General features: G+C 42.0%; 1 protein-coding gene across 1 annotated transcript; it reads right to left on the bottom strand.

The window, feature by feature from the left end:
• Positions 1-435: 435 nt before the first annotated feature.
• usp4 (ubiquitin specific peptidase 4 (proto-oncogene)) lies at positions 436-24,537 on the bottom strand. Its single transcript, XM_024377415.2, has 22 exons — positions 24,316-24,537; positions 19,737-19,864; positions 19,398-19,528; positions 19,194-19,320; positions 18,922-19,067; positions 18,362-18,423; positions 18,066-18,209; positions 17,782-17,899; positions 17,537-17,710; positions 17,117-17,275; positions 16,811-17,035; positions 16,451-16,534; positions 15,768-15,862; positions 15,362-15,544; positions 14,565-14,785; positions 14,160-14,369; positions 13,910-13,980; positions 8,947-9,062; positions 8,634-8,783; positions 4,842-4,945; positions 4,259-4,347; positions 436-2,687 (listed from the first exon to the last, which is right to left on the bottom strand). The coding sequence occupies exons 1-22, from the start codon at positions 24,465-24,467 to the stop codon at positions 2,565-2,567; spliced, it is 3,012 nt and encodes a 1,003-aa protein (XP_024233183.1). The 5' UTR covers positions 24,468-24,537; the 3' UTR covers positions 436-2,564.
• Between the last annotated feature and the right edge of the window lie 1,161 nt (positions 24,538-25,698).

The following is a 25,698-nucleotide window of genomic DNA, read 5'->3' as shown; positions in this document are numbered from 1 at the left end:
CTGAATTGAGACTGGACTTTAAGTGTTTCACTAAATCATAGCCGTATTCATCTGTTCTCCTCTCTTGAAAACAGGCTACCAGTGTGACTGTGTGAACCGGCAGTAAATGTAGAATATTATGAGCAATTTAGCACCATTTTGAGCAGCTTTATTCTGAAATGTATACGGTCTATTCTGGGGGAAGGGGTTAATGGTCTAAAGAGGATATAGCCTAATATTTGCTTACACACTTAGAATGCCATTTTAGTGATTTCATTCTCAACTACTCAAGTTATTATGTAAAAAAAAAAAAAAGGAAATTAATGCAATTTCAGATTGAATCCCTAAAGACGTGGCTTAAGGATATTGTGGGCACTTATGTAATAAACTAGTCATTAAGGCAATGTCTGCAATACCTCTTTTCTTTTCTGGAAAGCAACTAGTCCAAACAAGATATCCTTTTTGGCTGCCAGTCTTTATTGTATTTCCAATCCAAATAATTCTCAATTAAAAACAAATATTGCAACAGTTATGTCCCTATTTTTGAAATAGTGAGTATTTACATCTATTCAAGATATTGACGCTCAAATTGCTAAGTTGCTCATGAGGATTGTAAAGAAAAGCAACTAATCCAATCTTTTGGACAGCTGGATGCCTTTTTCACTTGCTATAGAATATTACAGATATGGTGTAAAGCTTTTCTATTCATTGACATAAATATGGTTATATTAATCATGTAATCATCTCAGGAGGGCATAATCACAGAGGGACCAACCAGCAAACAGATCATTTGCAGTCCTATAAGACATTTACATGCTTTTGTGCCACATGGAAAAAGCACAGGACAAATGCCAGAGCTAGAATTTATCTTAGGGGAAATCCATCCATGAAGTAGTTACTGGTATCTTGAATCAACCTTTACAAGACACTTAGCAACACAGTGAAATTCAACAGAAGGGTGCTGAATCTGGAGAAGGTATCAGAGGCACTGGTTCCTGACATGTATTGTGTTGCCGTCACCAGCCCCCCACAAGCCGAGCAGCTGTTAATGAAGACTTCTAGTATTTAATGGGACACATGTCTCAGTGAAGAATATAGAGCTAGCAACAGTCCGACAGCATACAAGCAGATCGATTTATAGGAGTCCTTTTTCCATCCATTGATGAGCAAGATGTAATGTCATAATTATATATTTTATTTAACAGCTGATTGGTTGTCTGAGAGTCCATTGTGGGAGAACATGGCTGCAGGCAAACTGAGGATGCCTTTAAGTTATTGCTGTCCAAATTATATTTGACAATGGATTGGAGACTTATCATGAACAGCAATAATTTCAAGTCTCAAATTTGGCACCACTTTCATACATGTCAGATTTCAATGCAGGACTGTAATACCACAGGACAGGTAGCCTAAGGACAAGCCATAGCTGGCAGTCGGAGGGTCCATTCAGTAAGCAATCAAATATGCTTGGAAGTACAGCCATATTATCTAGAAATGTATGAGTGGTCAGGGCCTTGCCACGTGTCATTCATAGATGTATTATTCCAGATGCAACTAAAGGAAAACTTAAGAGTACTTCCTTTTGAAAACAGGTTGCAGGATTAAAAAGGCCGCTGTTTCTTTTGCGTAACGAGGGGGAGCAGCACATCTTTAGCAGGATGAGACATATCTCAAAGAGCACGGGGAAGGGGGGTATGAGCGAGACAGCATTAGCATGCCTGGCTTCATAAAGAGCAGGCGCTAAGGTCTGACTGAAGTCACATCTCTGAAAATGAAGCCTCTGCCACAGCATACATCAAGGCACAGTAAACAGGACCTTAAGGGAACACCATATACTGTGGAAATGACCTGCAGGCCAACCCAGAGGCAGACTAGAATGAAGGGGCCTGTGTGTGTTTCTGTAGCAGATGGAACACCTCCAATGTGCCTTTCTGACTGGATCCATTCTTCACAGGAGGCAGAAGGTCACAGGATCCATCAGTGTCATGTGTTGAATTCTGTGTACATCTCAATGTTAAATACAAATTTGCATAAATTCACCCCTGCCCTGGAGGGTTATCATCACATACACAAATCAGAGACAACTCAAGAGCATGTTTCCCCTTTCCCCCCATGTCTGTCAATGCAGTTGGTACATTTCTTTAGAATGTACAACTTGGAACGCTTTGGTAGAAACAAGATGTGGATTTGTTGTTTTTTTTATTTTTTGACTTTTCTAGTGGGTAACAGAAAAGTTTGCGTTAATAATACTTATGCATTTTAGTGCACTTCTAACATTCTGTTCGTCCAGTGAGAATTCTAAGCCTTTTTATATTCCTCTTTATTTATTTAAACTAATCAACTTGATTTCACACATCAGCAGGCCACCGGCTCCAGGGAGGAAGTCTCTCGGGTCAAGCATCTAACAAGGCTTTTGGCTCTTGGTGACGACGTATGAGCAAAACAAAAAAACAGAAGGGGTGCTGGGTTGGGGGGAGTTAATAATATTGACTCAGATGTCTTATGTCACTGAAGTAGCTTGATGTGTGCATCAACAAAGTGTGTGTTTTTTTTCTTCAGTGCGTGTCCTTGAGCTTCAGCGCTGCTCAGTTGGTATCCATGTGATCGTCGGTGGCGGCGGCGCCACCTAGAGGGGAAGAGGGCGGAGGCTTGGCGGGGACATCACCCGCATCTCTGCGTTGGTAAAATAGCACGTAGGCTGCTTTTGTCTGTGGAAGGGATAGGGGATAGAGTTACACCACAGCAACACTGACACTCAACACCAAAGGACATGAAGTCAATGGAGAGCCATCATCACTGCTGACATTGGACACATGGAACAAATCGCTTTAAGGGTAATAACGAGTCCCACACCAGAAATGTTTATAACCAACGTTTCAAAAAACAACAAGGGCTATTCAGACCACTTGACTTTTTTCACATTTTGTTACAGCCTAATTCTAAAACCATCAATCTAAATCAATATCAGATAATGAAAAAGCAAAAACAGGTTAAAAAAATATATAATAATAATAAATATATAATTTACAAATATATATATATATATATATATATATATATATAAATAAATATATTATATTTACATAAGTATTCAGACCCTTTATTACAGCCGAGTCTTGTTGGGTATGACGCTACAATCTTGGCACACCTGTATTTGGGGACTTTCTCCCATTCTTCCCTGCAGATCCTCTCAAGCTCTGTCAGGTTGGATGGGGAGTGTGCTGCACAGCTATTTTCAGGTCTCTCCAGAGATGTTTGATCGGGTTCAAGTCCGGGCTCTGGCTGGGCCACTCAAGGACAGACTTGTCTCAAAGCCACTCCTGTGTTGCTTTGGCTGTGTGCTTAGGGTCGTTGTCCTGGTGGAAGGTGAACCTCCGCCCCGGTCTGAGGCCCTGAGCGCTCTGGAGTAGGTTTCCATCAAGGACCTTTCTGTACTTTGCTCCGTTCGTCTTTCCCTTGATCCTGACTAGTCTCCCAGTCCCTGCCGCTGAAAAACATCCCCACTGCATGATGCTGCCACCACGCTTCACCGTAGGGATGGTGCCAGGTTTCCTCCAGACGTTAACGCTTGGCTTTCAGGCCAAAGAGTTCAATCTTTGTATCATCAGAACAGAGTATCTTCCCCAGATCTGTGCCTCCACACAATCCTGTCTCGGAGTTCTATGCACAATTCCTTCGACCTCATGGCTTGGTTTTTGCTCTGACATGCACTGTCAACTGTGGGTGTGTGCCTTTCCAAATCATGTGCAATCAATTGAATTTACCACAGGTGGATTCCAATCAAGTTGTACAAACATCAAGGATGATCAATGGAAACAGGATGCATCCGAGCTCAATTACAAGTCTCATAGCAAAGGGTCTGAATACTTATGTAAATAAGGTATTGAGCTGACAAGGCAAACATCCGTCATTCTGCCCCTGAGCAAGGTAGTTCCTTGGGGGCCAATGACGTGGATGTCAATAAAGGCAGCCCCCCCGCACCTCTCTGATTTAAAGGGGTTGGGTTAAATGCGGAAGACACATTTCAGTTGTACAACTGACTAGGTATCCCCCTATATTTCTGTTTAATTTTTAACACATTTGCAAACATTTCTTAACCTGTTTTCACTTTGTCACTATGGGGTATTGTGTGTAGACTGATGAGGATTAGTATTGATTGAGTCCATTTCAGAATAAGGCTGTAACGTAACCATGTGGAAAAAGTCTAGGGGTCTGAATACTTTCCGAATGCACTGTATACAGTTACACATGAACGGAAGGTTTGAAGTGGCTCACTCACCACAATCTGATCCTCCGAGGCAGCCGATACACTACTGTCATCAAAGTAATGCCACTTCCCATCAGCTTTGTTCTTGCCGTAGGCTGTGTCTGAAGGTACAAGATATTGGAGGAACATTAGAAAACTACATCATGGTCAGGGAGGTCTAAAGTTGAGCTGGGATGAATAGCTGATGAACTAGTTAACACTAGCAGGCCTGGTTAGTCACCACCAAACAAGAGCTTGGCCAAAATACATGAAAAGGTTTGAGGAAATAGAAATTGATAAAGTTCACACTTCATGCCATGTAAGTGGGAACCAACAGTCGAAACACCACTGACTGTTTTACCAACTGAAATTTGACCTGCTTCAGGTTACCAGGTACTAAAACAAATAGTTTTATCAGCAGATAGTATTATGCAGATAGCAGGGCTGGACCTTGCCATTCTGCCGCCATGAGCAAGACTAAGACTTATCAAGGCCTTTATTTATCAGAAATTCCTTTAAGACAATACGGACACCCTGGTGTAAGTTATTATCTAGGTCTGAGAGTCTGCATTAAGGATAGACCTGGGTGTTACTGGCAGAAGCAACCATTACTCACAGTGGCCTCCTCCCATTCCTCCATAGTGGTTGGAGACAGCAATGAGGTCATAAACATAGGGTCCGGCCTTTGGGTCACACACAAACTCAGACATGTTCAGGTCCCTGTGTGGAGAGAGAAGACGTCATTAGCAAAACCTACTACTACACATTACATACACACAATGACTTGGACTGACAGCTAAACACACAAACACAGGGCTGTACAGAAAACCATGTTAATTTTATCAAGTGTGATTCATCAACTGACTGGCTTTCTTGATGTCTATAGTATTCTTTCTGGTATGCAATCTGGTTTCCGCTCAGGTTATGGATGTGTCATTGCAACCTTAAAGATCCTCAATGATGCCAACATTGCCCTTGATTCTCTCATCCATTTATATGCAGATGATAGTCTCATACTCAGCTGGCCCCTCCCTGGATGTTGTATTAAATGCTCTACAACAAAGCTTTCTTAGTGTCCAACAAGCTTTCTCTACCCTTAATCTTGTTCTGAACACCTCCAAAACAAAGGTCATGTGGTTTGGTAAGAAGAATGCCTCTCTCCCCACAGGTGTGTTTACTACCTCTGAGGGTTTAGAGTACTTGGGAGTTTGGCTAGACAGTACACGGTCTTTCTCTCAGCACATATCAAAGCTGCAGACTAAAGTTAAATCTAGACTTGGTTTCCTCTATCGAAATCGCTCCTCTTTCACCCCAGCTGCCAAACTAACCCTGATTAAGATGACCATCCTACCCATGGTAGATTACGGAGACATCATTTATAGATCGGCAGGTAGGGGTGCTCTCGAGCGGCTAGATTTTCCTCACCAGTCGGTCATCAGATGTGCCACCAATGCTCCTTATAGGACACATCACGGCACTCTTTTCTCCTCTGTAAACTGGTCATCTCTGTATACCCATCGCAAGACCCACTGATTGATGCTTATTTATAAAACCCTCTTATGGCTCACTCCCTCCTATGTGAAATATCTACTGCAGCCCTCATCCTCCATACTGGCAGAACGGGTGTTGTCACATTCTGTTAAAGGTCCCCAAAGCACAAACATCCCTAGGTCCCTCCCCTTTTCAGTTCGCTGCAGCTAACAACTGGAACAAGCTGCAAAAAACACTCAAACTGGACAGTTTTCTCTCAATCTCTTCATTCAAAGACTCAATCATGGACACCCTTACTGACAGTTGTGGATGCTTTGCGTGATGTATGATGTCGACATGTGTTGCTACCATTTTGTTATTGTGTTGCCATCTTAGGTCTCTCTTTATGTAGTATTGTGTGTATTGTCCTACTTTTATATATATTATTATTATTATTAAAAAATAATAATAATCCCAGCCCCCGTCCCCGCAGGAGGTCTTTTGCCTTTTGGTAGGCCGTCATTGTAAATAAGAATTTGTTCTTAACTGACCTGCCTAGTTAAATAAAATTAAAGTTTATACTGGACATGTCATCAACACTGAACCCAGTGTGGAGGATGGTGGTCAGCTAGCGCTTCAGCTGATACACTGGTGCGAGAGGTGAGGTACAATAGATGGCTTTGTCGGTCTCAACCATCCTCAGTAAGCATGAGTCAGGTTCTTGGAAGCTGCAGGGCTTGTCTAGGTCAGTTACATTTAATTCCTGGCTTCCTGGTTCCTGCTGGGTAATGTGACTCAGTCGAGATCAGAGTACACAGCACAGGGAGGCTCGCGGGCATTCAGCCAGACAACCCCCACACAGGTAGCTTTTATATAACATTATTTCAAATGGCTTCTTGTCCCAACCTGGAGAATAACCTGAGTATTCTGCTAATGAAAAATACATTCAAATGACCCTGGTTTAGTTTAAAGAGCCTTTTGTGATGGTGAAATTCCTTGTGTAGTTGTTACCCAATGTAACTTTACCACAGATGCTATTTTTGTCTGTTGGAGCTTGACGTCAGTTTCTCTGACAGTTGAGACTACTCAAATGTGACCACGACTTCCTCAAATGGACAAAGGCCTTGTGTATTGTACGTGTGTGTGTGTGTGTGTACACACAGGGTTGGGGAGAAGTAAGGGATACCAACCAACAAAAAAAAAAAGAGAGAAAAAAGGGTAACTCATTTGTTACATTACCAGCAAAAATACTGTAATCAGATTAGATACTTTTGAAAAACTAGATGATTACTTCCAAGGATTACTTTTAAATTCAGAAAGGATGTTTGCGAATTTTTGTTGTTGTCACTTCTCGGTTTCTCAATGACATTGAAATCAGCATTGAAAATAGGCACAAGTTTAAGTTTGTTCCACCTGAGCGAGAAAAGAGCAGGAATAGGCTTTGGTATGTTATAGTCCAAGCTATGTCCAATTGTGCGACTGCTGTCGGTATCCAAAGATTATCCAACTTGAATAAACGCTTGGAGGTAAGGACGACAGCAGTGTAGTCTACAGCGATACGGATCACTTATTATTGATACTACATAGCGCATTGATGTGAGTCACACTACTGCTCTCTCATTTAGATATTTGCGCCTTACGGATTGTGGTTGTTGTGGATGGCTGTTCACAAATTTAAATGTGTATTTGAACCCAATAATGGTTGAATTCAAGAAAATTAAGCTGCCTATCAATCACTGTTTTTTGAAACTAGTTAACAGCCAGTGAAAAATGCGCTCTTGCAACAGCTGCATAGTGCAGATCCCAGTCTAATATTGCTCAATCTAATTAATGCTGATTAAATAATAAATCCATAGGCCTAATGGACACATGCTCGAACACACACTTTTGATAGACTTAAAGGGGCAATCTGTAGTTGCTACATCCATTTGTGGATAGATATAGATATATTTATATATATAGATATATATAGATATAGATATATATAGATATATATATATATTTATGGATATATATCTATATATAACATTTGTAAAGATAATATTCTGATTGAAATGATATGTAGTAGAAAGCGATGGGTTAAAAGAAGCCTACATAACCAATATTTTATGTCAAATTTAACATGCATATGGTCAGCTATGTAAACTTTAACATTACAGGATAAATAAATAGATATCGTTCAATTGGTAACATACATTTTAGTTGTTTTCTTCTAATGCCTTTTAAGGAGAAAGTAATCTAAAAGTAACTGAATGTAATCAGATTATGTTACTGAGTTTGGGTAATCCCAAAAATGACATTACTGATAACAATTCTGGACAAGTAACTAGTAACTAACATTTAAAAGTAACTTTCCTTAACCTGGTCATTCACACACTAGATTAATTTCAGGGGGTGCTGTTTGGATGGCAACACGTCTCCATCTTGGCACTCTCCCTCAAATTGTAAAAAAAAATATATATATATTTTGGAAGCTATAGAAATGCATTTATTAATGTCCACATTTGTTTTTGCCACTGACTATTAGACACCTTAATGCATATGTTTTACTTATACTATGTGAGCTAAACTAAATAAAATAAAAAATCTTAAATCCATGTAATTTTGTCATTGAAACATTTAATTGAAATACTGTAGAATTGCATTTATTCCTATGGAGGACTGCTTCTTCTATGCCTCATTGGCCAATACACAGCAAACCAGGGTTTCTATAAATCTAGCAAACCAGCACCCTCTAGTGTAAAGCTGTGTCAATTCCTTGGGTCCATAAAAGTTGACAAAACAAAAGGATGCTTTCATTGTTTGACCTCTCAAAATACAAAGAATAAAGAGCACAGACAACGTCCATCTCAATGTGAATCATTGTTGATAAAATAAATACAAAAAGGACCCATGTCAGTTAGAACTGTTCCACCTCTTGGCATAGTGCGGTCTGTACCTGACAGGGAAGTCCACCACCGTGTCCAGCTTGTCCCTCCAGCAGCGATTGTAGGAAAAACGCTTCAGGTGGACCACCAGGATGCGAGGCAAAGACCACAAGTCAAACTTCTTTGTGGCCTGTTGGTGCTTCTTACAGGTGGGGCAATACCTGTGTGAACAAGTGAAGAATCATTGATTTCAGTAGAACATAAAAACAGCATTAAAATTCACCACAGAACGTAGTGGTTTCAACAGCGTAGGGAGTAGAGTGCTATGGACTAGTGTATCTTGTTGAGCATGTAAGACAGTGCTGTAGTGATGGTGGGTCTCACCATGGGTCATGCTCTCCTAGTGTCTCCATGGTAGTGAAGAGCTCAATGCATTCCCTCAGAGCCACCGTGGCCTTCTTCTTCGGGGCCTGGAGCATGCTCTCATGCTTCTCATATGCCTACAGTACAGAGGATACAGGACTGAGTCACAGGTATACACACCGTATAGACATAGCCAGGTACACATCCCATGAAATAATTAAATGGTGGGCTTTTTTTTTTTCAGGTAACAATGTAAAATGCCAAAGCCTGCCACCTTACCCTCCAATGGAGATGTTTCTTTATTAGTGCCTAAATGTTATTTTATCTACTGTACAGTTTTGTTTATGCATATACGTGTATAGATGAATGTACACTGAACAAACATATAAAATGTAACAATTTAAAAGATTTTACTGTACAGTTCACATAAGGAAATCAGTGAATTGAAATGCATTCATTAGGCCCTAATCTTTCGATTTCACACGACTGGGAATACAGACATGCATCTGTTGGTCCGATAGCTTAAAAAAACAAAAAATATATTATAATAATAATAATAATAATAATAATAATGGCGTGGATCACAAAACCAGTATCTGGTGTGACCAACATTTGCCTCATGCAGTGCAACATCTCCTTTGCATAGAGTTGATCAGGCTGTTGATAGTGGCCTGAGTAATGTTCTCCCACTCCTTTTCAATTGCTTGGATTAGTTGCTGGATATTGGTAGGAACCGGAACATGGTTTTTATTTAACCACACAAGTCAGTTAATAAATTCTTATTTACAATGACGGTCTACCAAAAATGTCTTCTGTGGGTACGGGGGCTGGGATTAAAAATAAAAATATAGGACAAAGCACACATCGTGTCAAGAGAGAGAACACTACATAAAGAGAGACCTAAGACAACCTAGCAAGGCAGCAACACATGGTACAAACATTATTGGGAACATACAACAGCAAAGGCCAAGAAGGTAGAGAAGGTTTTCATACACGTCAATCCAGAGCATCCCAAACATGCTCAACGGGTGACATGTCTGTGTATGCAGGCCGCTTCCAGGAATTGTGTACAGATCCTTGCGACATGGGGCTGTGAATTATCATGTTGAAACATGAGGTGATGGTGGCGGATGAACACTACAACAATGGGCCATTGATAAAATGCAATTGTGCTCGTTGTCTGTAGCTTATGCCTATCCATACCATAGGCCACTACCACGAAGAGTACACTTCTCCAGCATGCCAGTGGCAATCGAAGGTGATCATTTTCCCACTGAAGTCGGACTCCAAATTGCAGTCATGTCAAGACCCAGGTGAGGACGACAAGCACGTAGATGAGCTTCCCTGAAACAGTTTGACAGAAGTTCTTTGGTTGTGCAAACCAAGTTAAATCAGCTGTCCGAGTGGATGGTCCCAGACAAACCCACAGGTGAAGAAGCCGGATGTGGAGGTCCAAGGCTGGCGTGGTTACACATGGTCTGCGGTTGAGGCCAGTTGGCGCGTACTGCCAAATTCCCTAAATTGACGTTGGAGTTGGCTTAAGGTATAGAAATTAACATTCCATTCTCTGGCAACAGCTCTGGTGAGCATGCCAAGTGCACGCTCCCTCAAAATTGAGACATCCGTTTCATTGTGTTGTAGGACAAAACAGCGCATTTTAGAGTGTCCTTTTATTGTCCCCAGCACAAGGTGCACCATTGTAATGATCATGCTGTTTAATCAGCTTCTTGATATGCCACACCTGTCCGGTGGATGGATTATCTTGGCAAAGGAGAAATGTTCACAAACCGGGATGTAAACAAATCTGTGAACAACATTTTAGAGAAATATGTTTGTGCATATGTAACATTTCTGGGATCTTTCACTTCAGCTCATCACAAATGGGACCAACATTTTACATATAGATTTTTGTTCTGTGTATAATAACTGACACCAATAATCAAGGGTCGTGATAATGCAGGATTCAGCATTTTTCATACAGAAAAGGAAAGTTAAAACGAAGCGTTTTGCAAACTCTGCTTGGCTTCAGGTTCACTTCAAATCATTCATGTAAATGGAGGAATTTAGCGCTTCAGTAGCACTTCACTCAGATGAAATATACACTAGACACACACACTGCATCCAGAAAGTATTCAGACCCCTTAACATTTTCCACAATGTTAGGTTACAGCCTTATTCTAAAATTAATCAAATAAAACAATTATCTACAGACAATACCCCATAATGAAAGTGAAAACAGTTGTACAATTCTGCCAATGTATTAAAATAACAGAATTAACTTATTTACCTAGGTGCTATGAGACTCAAAATTGTGCTCAGGTGCATCCTGTTTCCATTAATCAATCTTGAGATGTTTCTACAACTTGTTTGGAATCTACCTGTGGTAAATTCAATTGATTGGACATGATTTGGAAAGGCACACACCTGTCATTATTAGGTCCCACAGTTGACAGTGCATGTCACAGCAAAAACCAAGCCATGAGGTCAAAGGAATTGTCCGTAGAGCTCTGAGACAGGAGTGTCGAGGCACAGATCTGGGGAAGGGTACCAAAGAAATGTCTGCAGCATTGAAGATCCCCAAGAACATACTGGCCTCCCTCCATCATTCTTAAATGAAAGAAGTTTGGAACCACCAAGACTCTTCCTAGAGCCGGCCGCCCAGAAAAACTGAGCAATCGGGGGAGAAGGGCCTTGGTCAGGGAGGTAACCAAGAACTCGATGGTCACCCTGACAAAGCTCCAGGGAGATCCTCTGTGGAGATGGGAGAACCTTCCAGAAGGACAACAATCACTGTATCACTCCACCAAATTAGGCTGTTATGGTAGTGGCCAGATGGATGCCACTCCTCAGTAAAAGGCACATGACAGCCCACTTGGTGCTGGCCAAAAGGCTCAAAGAGAACTGACCATGAGAAACAAGATTATCTGGTCTGATGAAACCAAGATTGAACTCTTGGTCTGAATGCCAAGTGTCACATCTGAAGGAAACCTGGCATCATCCCTATGGTGAAGCACGGTGGTGGCAGGATCATGCTGTTTTTCAGCAGCAGGGACTGGGAGGATCTAGGGAAAGATGAACGGAGCAAAGTACAGAGATCCTTGATGAAAACCTGTTCCAGAACGCTCAGAACCTCAGACTGGGGAGAAAGTTCACCTTACAACAGGACAACAACCTTATGCACACAGCCAAGACTATGCAGGAGTGGCTTTTGGACAAGTCTCTGAATGTCCTCGAGTGGCCCAGCACGAGCGGATTTGAACATCTCTGGACAGTATAGGTCAACTTATGATTTTTCAACGCCGATACCAATTATTGGAGGACCAAAAAAAAAGGTGATACCGATTAAATCAGCGATTTTTATATATTTTTAATAATGACAACAATACTGAATGAACACTTATTCCAACTTAACATAATAGATATCTATTTTTGTAGTCTCATAAATAATGAAACATGTTCAATTTGGTTTAAATAATGCAAAAGCAGTGTTAGATAAGAAAGTATACGTGCCATGTAAAAAAGCTAACGTTTAAGTTCCTTGCTCAGAACACCACATAGTTGGTGGTTCAATATTCCCAGTTCTTCAATATTCCCAGTTAAGAAGTTTTAGGTTATAGTTATTACAGGAATTATGACACGTTGGCTATTTCTCTCTATACCATCTGTATTTACTATACTTTTGATTATTGGATGTTCTAATAGGCGGCTTAGTATTGCCAGCCTAATCTTGGGAGCTGATAGGCTTGAAGTCATGAACAGCGCTGTGATTCAAGCATTGCTATGAGCTGCTGGCAAACGCAGTAAAGTCTGAATGAATGCTTACGAGCTGCCGCCTACAACCGCTCAGTCAGACTGCTCTATCAAATATCAAAATCAGACTTAAATTTGAATATGATAAACACAGAAATACGAGCCTATGGTCAAATCCGGAAACTATCATTTCAAAAACAAAACGTTTATTCTTTCAGTGAAATACAGAACCGTTCCGTAATTTATCGAACGGGTGGCATCCAAGTCTAAATATTGCTGTTACATTGCACAACCTTCAGTGTTGTCATAATTATGTAAAATTCTGGCAAATTAGTTCAGTTTGCAATGAGCCAGGCAGCCCAAACTGTTGCATATACCCTGGCTCCACGTGCAATGAATGCAAGATAAGTGACACAATTTCCCTAGTTAATATTGCCTGCTAACATGAATTACTTTTAACTAAATATGCAGGTTTAAAAAAATATACTTCTGTGTATTGATTTTGAGAAAGGCATTGATGTTTATGGTTAGGTACATTTGTGCAACGATTGTGCTTTTTTCGCAAATGCGCTTTTGTTAAAACATCACCTGTTTGGTGAAGTAGGCTGTGATTCGATGATAAATTAACAGGCACCGCATTGATTATATGCAACGCAGGACAAGCTAGATAAACTAGTAATATCATAAACCATGCGTAGTTAACTAGTGCTAGCTAGCAACTAGTGCTAGCTAGCAACTTCAAACAAACATTAGGAAATGTCGCTGGCTACATTCTGTCTATTATACACAGAAATATGATGGCCATGCATTGGTTTTTGCAAAAAAATATCTTGCTTTTTCATTGTGAGCTAATTTACTTGTGACTGCTAGCAAAATAGCTTTGCACTTTGTCTTTGACATCTGATGTTGTACTAAACTATCGTGGCACACCTCTTATTTATTTATTATTTATTGAAGCAAAAAAAAATAACACTACTTTCAATATCAAACACAGATTTATTGATATCTGCGTATTGTAAAGGCAGATTTCTGACAGCTAATGCAACCCTTAATAGATTATGTAATGTATTATCGATGACGCCAAAGGAAATACTGAACCATGTTTGACTATCATTGTTTTTAGTGTCTCAAAACTCAAATGGAGTGGTCCATTGGCAATTATGGTGTCATTTTTCTAACTCCGCCAAGAAGGGCTTTGGGTCCACCCGATCAAGTCAACTGAAAGTGTACTGACCTCCGCTTCCTGATCGTCATAACACAGTTTCTTTGAGTCCGAGTCCCAGTCGATCGCTACTGTGGAATGTGCTACGGGGGAGATAAGGTGCTTTGGTCAGTTTGCAACTCACATCTAAAGCCGGTTCTCTAATTCAAGAAACATTGTAAATCACCTGGCTTCTGAAAAACAAGTTTCAACTTTTCTTTCCAAGACATTTTTTAAACTGGTTGAAGCACTCAAAAGTTAAATGGGAGACTAAAACACTAACTATTTAGTTTGAGGATGTTTCCGTCGCAAGGCAGTGGACTGATGTTGGCCGTTCCGTAAGAGTTAACCATGCTGAAGGAGAACAGTTTGGGCGGGGTGCTGGAGCACGGCTTGGTTTTAGGGCCATTCTCCAGGTCTGAGGCGTCCTCCTCCTCTGACTGTCCGTTCTCTGGCTCCGGACTCACCTGTTGATCCATGGCCTCCTCCTCACCTGGAAGTTGGAAGCCACACAAGCCATGTCAGACCATGGGAATGAAATAGGGCACATGTACATGTATGCAAAACAAAAATGTGCTTGGTACACATGCATAAGATAATAAACAATAAATAACATAATAAAGAAACTAATAGGTGTACGAGATGTAAGTAACTGTGCTGCCTTTAGACAGTCCGTGTTGTTGCTTACCTTCACACACCCCGTTCCCGTTGGAGGTTCCTGAGTGGTTGCTGCTGTTGCTGGAGCTGCAGGATGCCCCGTCTGACAGGGGGCTACCACTCCCACTCGCTGCAGCGTTGCGATTGGAGGATGTTGCTGAGCACTCTGCTGCCTGGCTGCAGCTGGCGGAGGAGGCAGAGGCTGAGGCCCTCCCATCACCGGTGGAGCTTTGAGAGCGCGTCACGTAGCGCCTGGGTTGGGGGAAAGTTTGTCAATATTGTACATTTTAAAAGGTCCAATGCATCCATTTTTATATCAATATAAAATACTTTTGGGGTAGCAATTAAGTACATTACTAGAATAGATATCCATTAAAATGGGCAAAAAAGTTTTTCTCAAGAAAGTATTTTGGAAGTAGTCAGAGGGGAGGTGGAACCTGAAAACCAGCCGTTAATTGGCTGAGAGGTTTGAACTCTGTTATTGATATATTAACCAATTTACCACATGGTGATGTCACCATGGAAAGCCGAAACTCCCGCCCATGCTAACCTACTGATTAGAAGGTCCTATGTAGATTGTATTTTCAACCAGCAACTATCAGGAATAACATTGATAAAATTGTGACACTTTCAGTGTTAGTTTCATCAGCTGTTGTACAATATTATACATAATAGAATCGACTGCACTGAGCCTTTAACGTTTTGCCACATGTGCAAACCTCACATTCCGCACATAACTACATCTTAAATATCTCAAGTCTGTGTGGGGCATACTGTACATATGATCACAAGTAGAAACAAAAGCAGGCCCACAGACACTGTACCCACCCGATCCTCTCCAGCACCTTCTCGTAGAGCATGTCAGCGGCCAGGTTCTGCCGGGGCACAGTGATGAGCAGGGGCTGGCCAAACAGCATGGTGCCTGTGGAGCCTCCTGTGTGCTTGGAGTGGCGCTCCCTGAAGTACACAGGCAGGTTCATACTCTCCGCATCCTCCTCCGCCACCTCATACCTGGACCACAAACATGGAGAATAATACAGTAGCATAACGGAGGTGTTTTTGTAAAAAAAAACACAAAAATCATATTTCAACATCTTGTATATGTTGAGTATTTGTAGTGTTTACTGTGTGGTTATTCTAGAAACTCTTGGCTAACAAAGTGACTGGGTATGCGCAGACATCAACCACTGTTCAATATGTTATCTTCCAGTGCAAGAGAAGGGACAAGGCTTACACAAAGATGTCATCCTTCTCCATGATTTGGTTGAGGCCATCATCTCGTCTGTAGATCTTGTGGAACCGGTGATTGTAAACATCTGCCACCACCATCTAGGAGGACAGGAGAAAACATTTTTGTCAGGGGTCCCCAATTACATTCAGCCGTGGAATGATTTTTCCTTAAGCAGATGGTCAGGGGGCCAGAACTTAGTTATACATTATTTGTACACTGCAAATTGACCACAAGAATCCCAAACAGATATAGTATGACAAAAATGTAATAATTTCAAACCTTCCAATTGGATGCGATCACATATGCCTCTATTCATGAGTGGGAATAATTGAGGATAGATTTTCTAAATTAAAATCCCTTTGAGCTCATTCTGGGGATCTTTTTATTCATCAATGTTGTTTTCCCATAAATTTCAAAATAAATCACCTGTGAGCCGAATTTGGCCCACGGGCCACCTATTGGGGATCCCTGATTTATGGTTCTCTCAACTGGAGTCACTTTATCAGACCCGTCAGTTGGGCAAAACGTTAACCCTCAACCGAAGATAGTCTCACAAAAAAAACTTTACAAAGTATTAAATTAACTACACATTTATTTAAATCTTATCAAGTCATGAACAAAATGTCACCATGGGCATGCTATAAAAATAGAGTCCAAAAGTAAAATGGCCCTTAATCAGCTCTCACATTCTCAGCAGGGATTCCAGAGAGCCGGGACAAGGCGCTGCACAGGTCTGTCACTGAGCCAAGCTTGGGGACAACCACTCGGTACTGGGGAAGACAAGGAGAGACGCACAGGGAGAGAAGAGATATTTTTACTTCTGTCTACATGGATGTTAAGACCTCAGTAGGTGAACCGTGGCCAACTCTGAAATCGAAAACAGCACAGCAGCATGTACAAAGACTACTCAGTTTCTAGGTCCCCATTGAGACTGGTCTGGTATGCAAATGTTTGATTTACATTGCAGACAACGCAATATTGTTATTATGACAACAGTGTCTATCTCCATGGAGGGGTAAAAACAGTGCCCATCCAGTGTGTGTTACCTGCGTAGGTCTGGACTGGGGATCGATGCGGACCAAGAACACTTCCATGGTGCGGTCCTTCTTCATGGGCAGAGGCAGTGTGAGGTAGCAAAATGGGTCAAAGGTCACAGAGACCTTGGCACACTCTGGACACACCAGAGTGGATTTGAACAGGCCATGGAATATGTCCACGATGATGGAGTCATTGCGCAGGCGATGGTTAGTCCAGGCTTCCTTAGCTACAATCTGTTACACAGTAGAAGAAAACATTTGTACAGAGGTGATTTGTTGCAGTGTGTGTGTGTGTGTGTGTGTGTGTGTGTGTACCTCGTCTTTCCGGCCCCCTGCATCCTGCAGGGCCAGGTAAGGCTTCTTTTTAACGCGGTTCAGGTCTTCGTGAAGCCCATCCATCAGGAAGGCCAGCAGCTCCTGGGAGTCCTGCTGCTGGTACCCTGAAAACTGGGGGGCGAAGCGGCCCACTTGGGTCTGGGATATAGGGGGAACACAGGGTGGCGGTTAGAAGACTGTGCAGCTTGTCAATCACGCATGTATTAAAGTAATTGTGACAGTTCAATGCTCATTGCTCTATCTGCATGAGTTTGTCAGTCAGTAACTGACTGAGAAACTCCAGAGTTTAATTGGAGAAATCTACTGGTGAAAAAGAGGGTGAGGAAGGTGCACTATAAGACAACAACAATCACAGTAGCCTATAGAAATTCAGTCCTCTGTGTCTGTGGCGCGGCTTACTTTAAAGGTGCGGGGGGCCACATAGCTGCTGCGGCTGAGCCACATCTGCTTGACCAGGTCTGCGTAGGACTCTGCAATCTCCCCCCTCATTCCTAATGGATTCTCCCGGTTGATTTCCGCCTCATACTGGTCATCTAGGAAGTATTCCGTGAGAGGGGACGCGTTGCTCAGGCACTGCAACAAAACAGTGAGGTGAGTAAGAGGGAAATATCAGTTCAAAGTGTGAGTGAGTGAGTGAGTGGTACCTGGAGGGCAGAGTTCATGAAGCAGGTGTTGCCTAGGTTACTGAGACCACAAAGGCCAGGTTGGGAGGGTGACTCTCTGTAGTTGTAGGATGAGCTGTATGAGTTGTAACCTCCCAATCTATAGAAAGAGTAAGGTTGAGTCCAGTGTATAATAGATCAAACATCAACAGACTGCATAAATCTTCCTAAACATAAATGTTACTCCATTGAGCTGGTCTGACTAACTAGTGATATCCAAGTACTTTGCATATTGTGTCATAGTGACAAATTCACAGTGTGCTTGCCTATTGCCAGAGGAGGTGCTGTTGTTCAGTGTACTGCCAGAGTTGCTGCTGTCCCCATTAGTTATTGTTGAGGAGATGGTTGCTGACGAGTTGGAGGAGAGCTTTGGGGAGGTAGTGAAATTCCTGGATGTGGCCGTACTAGATCTGAATAACAGGAACATAGACAACTTACTAGACAAGTTTCAGACATTTTGCGCAACCAGACATGATGGAACATAAGCCATTCTAATCCAAATGTACTAATTGCCACAAAGTCCTAGAACAGAGCAAGGGTAACCATAGACCGATTAACTTACTTTGGATGGGAGGCTTGTCTGGGCCACGTGCCGTCCTCATTCTTGCGTTCGATCACGAGCACCTGTGTGGGAAACAAGCCAGTGAGAGCCGTGCCACAAAAACTAACCTCAGCTGAACCCAGCTAGTCTCATACAATCTTCCTGATCTCGTAAACTTACATAATTAAACGTATGTAAGCTTCTGAGACCCGGATGGTAGTACGAGGCTAGAACCCAGGTGACCGCAAAAACAACTTTCATAACATAATCAATTAGCAGTTTATAACTGCTGGGTAACAAAACATGAGAGCAAAACAACATTAGGAATGTTGTGATCCCTAATGGAACTAATGGTAATCAAACGTAGCTACAATTTCAACTATTGGGAAGAACAACTGATGATATAAGTGATTAAGTATACAAACGTGACACCATTGCAGCTTCCCTTAAAAAATAATTATAGTGAAACCCCTGTGCTGTGTGCCCAATGAAGACAGAGCCAGTGGTCAAAGGGTCTAGCTGTGTGTGGCCTAGGAGTGAGTGAGCTGAAGTGGGGTGTTGGGATAGAGATAGTTCTCTACCTGGCCTTGGAAGAGACCAGCATCCTGCACGGTGCTGTCTGGCTTGTTCAGCTGCTCGTATGTGTTGCTCATGTATTTGTTCCACAGTCGAGTCTCCTTCCCTGTTGGGATCTCAAATAGCGACCGCATCTCCTTCTCTATGGTGTCTGGACAGGGCACACACACAAACTATTTAGCTAATCAAAAGTCAGAAGTGGCTGAATATGATACATATCTAGTTAGTTCACGCGTCAGTTTGCTCTCTGGCCCACAGTACAGTAAACCTCCTTTACCTATAGTGTCAGCTTTGCTGAAATGACGTGTGATCACATTGTCCATGTTGTCATTCTCACACAAGTTGAGCTCCAACAGATAGACCTCCACTTTACAGTGCTTGACAAACATGCCGTGTTCAACCACCTACGGAGAGAAAGAGCAAGGTTAGAGAGAGACTAAAGGAAAAGGGCGAATTTTTTCAAATAAATTCATAGCGTCACCTTTCTGACGATGGGCCGCTGGCCCTCAAGGCAACCATACCAGCAGACAAGCTTGTTCCACGCCTCAGTGGGCACAAGGACATAGTCCAGCTCATCTATAAGGTGCTCCTTCAAGATCTGAGTCTCATGGTCTGAGAAGAAATAGAGTAAAGGTAAGTTATGACATCAAGTATTTAGAGCGAGCAAGTATTGAGTGCTTGTTTATAACTAGTTGTGTAGAATCATGCTTACAGCAGAGACAGAAGAAAACACATTTGCATACTTCACAGATTAAGATACACCATTTCACATGGTGTAAGGCTGTGAAGAATGTGTCAGTGAATATGATGCCTGCATTACCTGAGAACAGGCCTGAGTTGTCAACAGGGCCGGGATAGAGACTGTGCTCTCCAACATTGTACATATCCCAGCTGTCAAATCCCACATACTTCTTCCACTGCTTAAACCACCTGCTATCAATCAGAAACCTGCAAAAAGTAGTGCCTTGGTAAGATACTGTATTGCGAGGAATGAGGCTGACAACTTGCAGGTTAAAATAAATATCACACAAGGGTAAAAGTAATAATATATAAATGCCATTTAGCAGACACTTTAATCCAAAGTGACTTAGGTATGTGAGCACATATTTTATGTATGAGTGGTCACGGGAATCAAACCAACTACTCTAGCATTACTAGCACCATGCTCGGCCAACTGAGCTACAAAAGGAACTTGCATGCAGACAACTTGTTCCACTAGTTCCTACATTATGTCTAACAATGTTAGTATTCATGTCCAGTATTCACTTATTTGGAGTATTTCTCCATCTGTCAACATATAGTACCAGTCAAAAGTTTGGACAAACCTACTCCTTCAATCAAATTTCTTTAGAAAGCCCTTTTCTACATTAGCCAATGTCAAAGTGCTGTACAGAAACCCAGCCTAAAACCCCAAACAGCAAGCAATGCAGATGTAGAAGCACAGTGGCAAGGAACAACTCCCTAGAAAAAGCCTGAACCTAGGAAGAAACCTAGAGAGGAACCAAGGGTTCCCTTTATTTTTACATTCAAGGGTTTCCTTTATTTTTATGCTGTAGAATAATAGTGTAAACATCAAAACTATGAAACACATATGGAATCATGTAGTAACCAAAAAAAGTGTTAAACAAATCAACATTTATTTTAGATTCTTCAAAGTATCCACCCTTTGCCTAGATGACAGCGTCGCACACTTGGCATTCTCTCAACCAGCTTTGCCTGGAATGCTTTTCCAACAGTCTTGAAGGAGTTCCCACATATGCTGAGCACTTGTTGGCTGCTTTTCCTTCACTCTGCAGTCCAACTCATCCCAAACCAATACACAGTGGTTGGAACCAAAAATAAGAAGAAATCACACATTTGGACTCAGACAAAAAGGACAGATTTCCACCGGTCTAATGTCCATTGCCCGTGCTTCTTTGCCCAAAAGCAAGTCTCTTCTTATTGGTGTCCTTTAGTAGTGGTTTCTTTGCAGCAATTCGACCATGAAGGCCTGATTCACGTTGATGTGTCTGTTACTTGAACTCTGTGAAGCATTTACTTGGGCTGCAATCTGAGGTGCAGTTAATTCTGATGATCTTATCCTCTGCAGCAGAGGTAACTCTGGGTCTTCCTTTCCTGTGGTGGTCCTCATGAGAGCCTGTCATCATAGCGCTTGATGGTTTTTGAACAACTGCACTTGAAGAAACGTTCAGTTCTTGAAATTTTCGGCATTGTCTTACCTTCATGGTCTTAAAGTAATGGACTGTCGTTTCTCTTAGCTTATTTGAGCTATTCTTGTCATAATATGGACTTGGCCTTTTACCAAATAGGGATATCTTCTGTATACCACCCCTACCTTGTCACAACACAACTGATTGGCTAAAACGCATTAAGGAAATAAATTCCACAAATTAACTTTTAAACAAGGCACACCTGTTAATTGAAATGCATTCCAGGTGACTACCTTATGAACCTGGTTGAGAGAATGCCAAACATGTGCAAAGCTGTCATCAAAGGAAAGGGTGGCTACTTTGAATAATGTCAAATATATTTTGATTTGATTAACATTTTTTCGATTACTACATGATTCCATGTGTGATTTCATAGTTTTAATATCTTGAAAACATGTAGAAAATAGTACAAATAAAGAAAAATGATGGAATGAGTATGTGTCCAAACTTTTGACTGGCACTATACACTTAACAAAAATATAAAATGCAACATGCATGTATAACATTGTTGGTGTCATGTTTCATGACCTGAAATAAATTATCCCAGAAATGTTCCATACACACCAAATATTGTGCACAAATTTTAATTTGTTCACATCCCTGTTAGTGAGCATTAATCCTTTGCCAAAATGATCCATCCACCAGACAGGTGTAGCATATCAAGAGGCTGATTAAGCAGCATGATCATTACACAGGTGCACCTTGTACCAGGGACAATAAAAGTCCACTAAAATGTGCAGTTGTCACAACACAATGCCACAGCTGTCCCAAGCTTTGAAGGAGCATGCAATTGGCATGCAGACTACAGGAATATCCACCAGAGCTGTTGACAGAATTGAATGTTCATTTCTCTACCATTAGCCGCCTCCAACGCCATTTTAGAGAATTTGGCAGTGTGTCCACCCGGCCTCACAGGACCTCCACATGCTCCACATGGGGCTTCTTCACCTGCAGGATCATCTGAGACCAGCCACCCGGACAGCTGATGAAACTGTGGGTTGGCACATCTATAAAATTTCTGCACAAACTGTCAGAAACCGCCTCAGGGAAGCTCATCTGCATGCTCGCCGTCCTCACCAGGGTCTTACCAGACTGCAGTTCTGCATCCTAACAGACTTCAGTGGGCAAATGCTCACCTTCGATGGCCACTGGAACACTGGAGAAATGTGCTGTTCACAGATGAATCCTGGTTTCAACTGTACAGGGCAGCTGGCAGACATCGTGTAGGGCGTCGTGTGGTAGAGTGGTTTGCTGATGTCAATGTTGTAAACCGAGTGCCCCATGGTGGCAGTGGGGTTATGGTATGGGCTGGCATAAGCTACAGACAACAAACAATTGTATTTGATCAATGGCAATTTGAATGCACAGCGATACCGTGATGAGATCCTGAGGCCCATTGATGTGCCATTCATCCACCGTCATCACCTCATGTTTCAGCATGATGATGCATAGCCCCATGTTGCAAGGATCTGTACGCAATTCCTGGAAGCTGAAAATCCCAGTTCCTCCATAATCACCAGACATGTCACCCATTGAGCATGTTCGGGATGCTCTGGATCAACGTATACAACATTATGTTCCAGTTAATGCCAATATCCAGCAACTTCGAGCAGCCATAGTAGAGTGGGACAACATTCCACAGGCCATAATCAACTCTATGTGATAGAGATGTGTCCCACTCCGAGGCAAGTGGTGGTCACACCAAATACTGACTGGTTTTCTGATCCACACCCATACCTTTTTTAAGGTATCTGTGACCAACAGATGCATATCTGTAATCCCAATCATGTGAAACACAGACTAGGGCCCAATTAATTTATTTCAATGTACTTATTTCCTTATTGTGAACTCAGTGAAATCTTTGGAATTGTTGCATGTCAAGTGTATATTTTTCAAAACAACACAGTCTTGTGCTCTAGGTCACATTCACATACAGTAAAAGTGAGCAAGGATGTCAATCTCAAATAAGAATATCTTCCACTACATAAACTTGTTAGCGGGATTTCACATAGTCCAAAGCTCAGGCAGTGGGAAACTTTATTTGTAAGTATCTCCCTTTTTAGAATAGGAAAAAACGATCAAGTGACTAAATTAGCTAGGCTACTCGAAATGCGATACAAGGCACAGCAACTAAAGCCTTTATAATACCCATCTCAGATGGGTTCAAAATTAGGTCTAGAGTCAGCAAACTAGTCAGTCAGATAGCCATAGGCCAATAGCTGCCAATTTATTCACATCTGACATTAACTTTACCCTGTTCAGACAGGATGGGAGGCCAAAACAATGCAAGTTGTCTGGAGTCTAGCCCCAGGAACATATCAAACTTGTCATCAATCCCAACTAAAAATGATTGTTTGTTTTTTTAGCTCAAGGAAACATTGTGTGAATTCATCTAGGTAGATGTAAACATCAGAACATTATATGACCCGCCAGACTACTTTCTCAACTCAAGACAATTGGTACTGTAATGCCATTGTGGTTAGCCTAGCTCTTGCTGAGCCCATTGGTTGTTTCCCCTCCCTTGTTAGTCAGTACTGATTTTGCTAACTAACGTTAGCAAAATAGATACAGGAAAGAGTTTAGTTTCCAAAGTTAAACCGTTGCAAATATTTTGCCTGGAAATCTGACAGGGCCAGTCGCTGGTTGTTATCCAGTTCCAATGACAAAGCATTAGCTAGCTAGTAAGATAGCACGCTAACTAGCTAGCATTAATTCGCAGTCACTCCACTTTATTGCATTGAAAAAGGGCCTTTGACTACACCTCGTCATGTCGTAGCTAGTTAGTCGGCTAGTAAGCTAATGTGAGCAGACATGGCTAACTTGCGCAATGCCGTGGCTTGCTAGTGAACTAACCTTAGCTATTAACTACTACTACTACTACTACTACTACTACTACTACTACTACTACTACTACTACTACTACTACTACTACTACTACTACTACGTTGCAGTGGTCGAGAAAGTAAATATTGTCGGATGAGGAGACGTAACTAACGTTAGCATGTTCATTCCTGCCCTGGCCCAACAAATCAAACCATTTCCTGTTCAATGGGAACCGGTTTACCCGTCTAATGACGGGCCTATGCTATTGCTGGCTACTTTCAGTTCCCGTGAACTGAAAGTAGATAGCTGGCTAGCATAGCAGCTATTATTGGTTAGCTAGCTAACGTTACATTCAAAACACATTACCACTCGTCGCCCTTTCGTAGAGTTGTTTTGAGAAGTGTTCCAATGCTCTGCTTTTGACTTTCGGTTGAAGGTGTCGGTATTTGAGCGGCTACCGGCTCCGGATCGGGGTCTGCCGCACTACCCGAGTCGGGTCCGCCTCCCTCGGCCATCATGCAATAAGTGAGCCAGAGTCGTGAACGCGCGGTAGAAGAACCGCGGATGCACGAGTACCAATTTGTCTTCGTGTGGCTTTCCGGCAGGCTCGACACTATGTCGCATATTGCTGCCTTTCACAAAATTGCTTCGCCATCTAACCCTATATAGAGAAATAGTGTACAAAACATTAGAAACACCTTCCTAATATTGAGTTGCCCCCACCCCTTTTGAAGTCAATTCATCTGGGCATGGACTCTACAAGATGTTGAAAGTGTTCAACAGGGATGCTGGCCAATGCTGACTCCAATGCTTCCCACAGTTGTGTCAAATTGGCTGGATTTCCTTTGGGTGGTGGACCATTCTTGATACACATGGGAAACTTGAGTGTGAAAATCCCAGATGCCTTCCAGTTCTTGACACGCTCAATCCGGTGTTCCTGGCACCTACTAAAATACCCCCTTCAAAGGCACAACTTTTGTCTTGCCCATTCATTCTCTGAATGGCACACATACACAATCCATCTCAGTTGTCTCCAGGCTCATCTACACTGATTGAAGTGGATTTATCAGATGACATCAATAAGGGATCATAGATTTCACCTGGATTCATCTGGTCAGTCTATATCATGAAAAAGCAGGAGTTCCTAATGTTTTGTGCACTCAGTGTAAATACCAATACCCGTTCCGACTACTTTGGCCCCAATAGATTCTACAGGCTGGAATCCCTTCTCTCAAAACCCCTGTAGTTCTGCACACAAATCTCTGATACCCCTAAACTTCTCTGCTCCTGTTACTATCAATTCAATCTTCTGGGATTTCCTTTCCATCTGTATGGTACAATTAATGACCATAGCAATAAACGCCAAGAAGCCAACCTTACTAAAGCACAAACCTACTCACAGGGATCCTACCTCACCCTTTACCCACCATCATCTACTTTCCTCACTGCCTCAGCATATGACATTTTCAGCACTGCTCTAACCCTGGAAACTTCAATCTGTCTCACTCGCACAGGACCTTTCTGATCCCCAGCAACATGGCCAACCCCACAATGAAACACTCCACTTTTTCTACTGACACTACACATTCCTTTGTTCCATGCCCTCCTGCACACTTCTCACATCTCGGAATCTCCCTCCTACATACTGCTGCAATATGACCATAAACTTGGCACCTGAAACACCATAGTGGGTTTGGAACAAAAGCTTTCACGGGATAACTTATATACCTTTTTATTTATTTATTTTTT

This window comes from Oncorhynchus tshawytscha, linkage group LG02, assembly GCF_018296145.1.
Source record: "Oncorhynchus tshawytscha isolate Ot180627B linkage group LG02, Otsh_v2.0, whole genome shotgun sequence".
NCBI classification, from domain to species: domain Eukaryota; kingdom Metazoa; phylum Chordata; class Actinopteri; order Salmoniformes; family Salmonidae; genus Oncorhynchus; species Oncorhynchus tshawytscha.
The sequence above is the reverse complement of the archived record's forward strand: the minus strand, read 5'-3'. Positions and strand labels throughout refer to the sequence as shown.